Source organism: Vicia villosa, linkage group LG2, assembly GCF_029867415.1.
Source record: "Vicia villosa cultivar HV-30 ecotype Madison, WI linkage group LG2, Vvil1.0, whole genome shotgun sequence".
NCBI classification, from domain to species: Eukaryota; Viridiplantae; Streptophyta; class Magnoliopsida; order Fabales; family Fabaceae; genus Vicia; species Vicia villosa.
The window spans coordinates 220,260,383-220,266,130 of record NC_081181.1 but is presented as its reverse complement, the minus strand read 5'-3'; the positions used below and the strand labels follow the sequence as shown (position 1 = coordinate 220,266,130).

Sequence of the window (5,748 nt, the reverse complement as noted above, 5' to 3'; positions counted from 1 at the left end):
GGACACAATTAAAAAAATAGCAATGATTTCTATATTGAAAAGTGAGAACGATATTTATTTTGAAACAAATTTTTTGCTCTGAAACAACATTCATTCATTTTGAAACGGGAGTATTTTATTAGTAACCACAATTTCACTTTCTAACAAATTGTGCAGAATGAGTTCAAATGACTCCTAAACATGATAAAATGCTCAAACAATATAAGGGGATCTTTGTTCCATATTGCTTCAATACATTCTCATTTTATTCTATTTCATTGCACACCACTAATCCAAGCATATTTTTACTCAAATAAAATTTTCAAGCAAGGAAGAGGATGACCAAAATAATCGGAATTTATTGAGTAATTATTTGTACAGTCCAGATATCATTACGCTACTGTTCTTCACACATTTCAGCATCTAGGTTATATCCAGATTTATACACACAAAAAATGAGAAAATGATAAAGAGAAGCACCCTGTTTGAAAGTAGACCTTTTGGGAGGTAGCAACTTTCACAATCATAATTCATGAGAACTTGCACCAGAGAACCAACATCCTTGGTATTAATCTTCTATGTTCTTCATGTACTCCTTTGAAAGTTTAGTTTCCATTATCAACTCTTGTTCTTTGATTAGTGAATAACCTGACTCAAGTAGAGCTTCGGTTGTTTGCTATCCAACCAAACACAATGGCAGTGTATTATTTTCACATAAGCCAGATCAATTGAAAAACATAAATGAAAGACAAAAGGAAAACTACAATGTAAAGTCCATAACCCTATTTTTGTGTGTCTATATTTAGATCTTATAACCAATTTTTATTTACTTGTAAATAAGCTGAATCAATATTTCATCAATATTGGTCAACAGGAAACAGCTAAATGCTATTGGTTAGCCTACTACAACAGAACTGGGGAAAAAAGGCTGGCTTTTTACCTCTGGAGGAATAAATACAGGAAGATTCTTGTCCTTTTTTCTTTTGAGAAAATTGGATGCAAAATTTTCAGCGCCTCCAATATCATCAATCCACTGAAGTTCACCACAAATTTTAACTCATTAGTAGCAATCTTTGGGGCAGAAGATTTCTGTAATGTATAATGGACGAGATCCAAGAGTCACGTCCAAAAAGATTGCTCCAGAAATATGTGACTCTTGGATGTCTACATTTTAACATAGGTTATCAAAAAATTTTAACTCGATTTTAACTACATTATTCCTTTTCTTCTTTTTGGTAACCTATGTCTTTGGTCATAAAAAACTACCGTTAATATTTAACCAAACATAATCAGTAACAGTAATCAAAAACTAGATTTTTTACATATAAAATGAAAAGTCAGATAGATCGATAAGATATTAATATAAACTCAGGTATGTGCATACCTTCAAAATAGATTTGTCATATGTACGCGATCTTAGAGCTCCATAAAAGTCCAATGCTGCCAGTATCAAAATAAGAGTGTGTTTGTTTATGTTTTGGAATTCATATTAGAAATATTTTAGATTGTATGTTTAAGCTTTAAAATAATTAAAAAGAAAACTGAGTTATGCTAATTTTGAGAAACTACACTAAGTAGCTTAAGATAAATATAGCTTTTCTGGACCTACATGACAAATGGATAAGTACCTTGATTAGGAAAAGTGTTCACAATTTTTTCAACTTCATCCCTAGATATGCCATCTTTCTCATACATTCTTTGAACAATATTCAGTATATCTTCACGGTTAGGCTGCCTGTGCCACATTTACAGACAACATTTTAGGGAAGAGTGACATAGTTACCTAGTATCATAAAATCAGATACTTCAGAGTCATTATCACATTAGCAATGTGATAGATGAGGTAATCATGCTAAAAAACATGGCTTAATCGATCACAATCACATAGATCATGAAAATTCATCTCCCAGTACTACGTAAAAATTCAACTAAAACCAATTTTTATCCAACTACACACCTGGAAAACACTACCCTAATTAAAATTCATGAATGACGAGTATAATAATCCTAGAATAAGACAAATGACAATTTACCAGTAAAATTTATCCATCCTTCCATCACGTATCAGTGGAGCATAAATAGTTGAAAGATCATTCCCTGTTACAATAATCGGAATTCTGTTCGTGACATCTGATTCTCGCCAATCTTGACCAACACTAACTCTGTTAGGATTGTCACATAGATTCATAAGAGTCCCAACAACAATTTGGTTATTGACTGTCATTTGAGTAAACCCTGAATCAAAACAGGAAAAGTATATTCAGACTAAATAACTGAAACACTAGGAGATTCATTGTAACGCGCACGCATACATTCACACAAACTACAACGTACTGAACAAATAAGGATATGAAATAAAAATTACAAAAAAATCATTTTCTTTGGTCTAACCAGATGTTAACTTACCGAATCTACCAAGGCCGGCATCGATGTCATTGATCATTAAACAGCTCATTTTTCCCTGTATCAGGAAAACAAATCTAGACTGCTTCAGCAGATTAACAAAATGCAGTATCATTATTCAACTAATAAAGATTGGTCTAGAGGTAAACCGGATTTACACTATTTTAAACTACTTCATCCACAGTAGAATGTGAGCATCGGGTACATCAACCTTCAGTATATCTTCATTAAGTGTTTTTTACACAGATTAGACCAGTCAAATATGCAGAATAGGATGTTAGGCTTTCCTTTGTAAATTGAATTCTACTTAAAATGAAAATAAACTAGTGTGTTATTGTTGAGTTTCAAGACGTCTGATGCCTTAACACCCCACATTTTGATAAATCTAAACGCTCCATGAGTTGACGAAAATTACAAGGGTATCATCATCTACTCTAACTCTAGTTCAGCTAATAATGCCGGTGCAACGTCCTTCTACATCGCCCATCAGAATTCTCTAGGACAATGGAGTTGAATAATGGGATATATTTGATAAAGCATTTCAAAACTAAGTCTTGTTGAGAAAGATTCCTAATACATTAAGAGAAGTCGATTTTAGAAAAGAAATCCCTGAGCAACGCATGTGATAACTTCAAATGAAAGGCAAAAAAACAGAGAAATCTTGGCTGTACGCCTATTGTATAATCATTTCAAGGGAAGTTCTTTAAATATCTTTGTGCTAAACTGTCATACACTTGCCACAATTGCACAAATTTTGACAAGTGAAGATAATAGCAATGTCTATTTGTGTTAGTTGCTTGTCAACATTCAAGTTCAAAAGAACATATTTCATTTGTGTCTAACGTATTTCATTCTTAGAAGCTCTGTAAATAGAAGCAGAAAAGTTTCTGCATCCTTCATTTAACCCGTTACTCTTTTTTAGTTTCTTGTTTTGTGAACTAATGAAATTGACAAGGAGTTAAAGTGTGGTTTTCAAGACTATCTTAACAATCTTCAAAAAAAATATGCCATTGAGTCTATCCTCTAGGACTAGTAGAAGATATATACGAAACTTTGTTTCCAAAATCTACGCATGCTCAGTCATCTGACTTTTATTAGACGATACTACCATCTAAAGCCTTTGTGAAAAACACATAACATTATATTTTGTAAATACCATCTTAGAAGCAAAACTCAACCCCCTCTTCCAGTGCTTTTTTAGGTGTTTCAGTGTGCAAATACTTAATGCCACAGAGTAAACACTAGATCGGGGAAAAGATCAGAAAAACCCCAAGCAGAAAAATACGTAGTATGCAAAACGATTTCTGGGTAATCAATATCAAAAGTTTCTATTAGCTTAAACCGAGGCGCAAACTCTTTCCTCAAAACAGTTCACATTAGCATTATTTTCTTCATACAACATAGGGAATGTAAAGTGAAGAAGATATATCATAATGTTCAATTTCTTTAGATGAATGAAAAAAGTATTTTATCCAAAGGAAAAAAAAATGTATAACTAATCCCATAAAGTAATATATCAACATGAAAAATCAAGACATACTGAAAAGTTTAAAACTCCTAACTTGATTCTGGACCACTCGAGATGCAGTTCTATAGCGCTCACGAATCAATCTTCCCGGCTCTCCTATTAATAGAAGTTAGTTACAAAAATTGTATAAGTAAATACATGTAAATCAAACTTAAATCAGCATAATTTCATCAAACACCTTACCTGCATTTTCTGATTCTAGTTCCCCTGCAGACATAATCACAGGTTCAACTCCCATAGCCCGAAATATAAGTTCTGTTTGAAATGTTTTCCCTTGCCCTTTACCTCCCCAAATACCTGCAACAAAGTGAAAACAAAACTCAACTCTTAAACCTTTCTATCATAAAACGAGTTTCGAGTTCGGTTAATAAACTATACCTAGAATTAAAGGAACTTTAGCGTTGAGGAGATGAGAAATGTAGTTCTTCACAATGTGGCAAGCAACTTTGTCCATAAAAAGAGGCGCAATGTAATAATCTCCTTGAAGATATTCAAACGATCTAGTAACTTTCTGACGATAATCAAAGACAATATCAGAGTCTTTGCCGAGAAAATCACCGACGAAAAGATCATCGATGATTCCGGCACGCTGACCAACGGCGATATTCATGTTATCAGCTTCTTTGCCGAGTCTGTAGAGATAATCTCTTCCCTCGGAATCCTTGGTTTCCCATGAAGACTGCTTTGATAGCCTCTTCTTATTGTTGTTGGTATCTTCGTCGTTACGATCGCAGCAGCGAACAGAGAAATGTTGGGGTTTGAATTTGAAAGAAAGGTTGGGAGTTGGAAGACATAACGGTAGGAATAGTAGCTTCGCCATATCGTCTCATAAGTTCTTTCCATTGCCCGCCACATAACAATAACATAACTCTGTCTTCCACTCATTTTTGGTTCATTATCTTTCTCTATCTTCAATTCTATTTTACATTATTTTTCCATCGGGCTTAAGTAAAATTTTTTTTATATTTTATGTGTAATATTTTTTTTAGTCATTAAGATCCATCACTTTTATATTATTTTTAGGAAATGTTAACAAATGTTGAATTTTTTTTCAAATAATTAGTTTTTTCAAAAAAAAAAAAAACAATTCCCTTGGATAACCACCCTTTCAAAATATTTATCAATTTAACCATTTTGTTTTAAAAAGTTGTCACATAGAGCAGACGTCATTTGGCGCATGCACTTAATTTATAATTTATAGAGGAGACATCACACTTCGTAGTGTGTGCATCTCTGTCATGTCATGCAGTATGGCGCATGCACTTAACCTTTAAGTGCAGTAGTCGTTCAGTACGACTACTCAGTTGTTTTGTTTTTTTTTATAAATACAATCATTCTTCTCCACCATTTTTCACACATCTCTCCTAATTCATTCTTAAAAATGTCTTCTAGTACTCCTCCCATATTTTCAATGATCAAGCATTTTCAGAGGAGTCTGATCAGATGGTTAGACTGAGACATTCTTGACGGTGAACATATCAGAAGAATTGATAGGTGAGTTACGATATCCAACGAAAATAGAGTAACTCGTTCATGGAAACCCGTGAAAAACGACTACGAAATTCTTAGGATGATGCTTGAACCAGCTGAAATTGTCTTGATAGTTGTAATCTCTAAGTTTTTATGATGTGCTCAGTTGTTTTATTTTTTTTCCTTGTTGTTGTTGTTGTTTGTGTGGTTGCGTTAAGTATATTGTACCCGAATGTTTAATGGAATATGAAATGAAATTCTAATTTAAACTAAAATTTCTTGGTTACAAAAAATAAAATACATATTAAAATTGACATAAAAATTTGTGTTGCAGACACTGTAATACTAAACCTGCCTTTAATACGGTC

At 33.1% G+C, this 5,748-nt stretch overlaps 1 protein-coding gene across 1 annotated transcript; it reads right to left on the bottom strand.

Moving 5' to 3' along the window:
- Nucleotides 1-318: 318 nt before the first annotated feature.
- Nucleotides 319-4,805, bottom strand: LOC131654002 (ribulose bisphosphate carboxylase/oxygenase activase, chloroplastic). Its single transcript, XM_058924377.1, has 9 exons — nt 4,289-4,805; nt 4,094-4,207; nt 3,945-4,006; nt 2,386-2,440; nt 2,013-2,214; nt 1,608-1,714; nt 1,364-1,419; nt 920-1,012; nt 319-655 (listed from the first exon to the last, which is right to left on the bottom strand). The coding sequence occupies exons 1-9, from the start codon at nt 4,728-4,730 to the stop codon at nt 548-550; spliced, it is 1,239 nt and encodes a 412-aa protein (XP_058780360.1). The 5' UTR covers nt 4,731-4,805; the 3' UTR covers nt 319-547.
- Nucleotides 4,806-5,748: the final 943 nt, after the last annotated feature.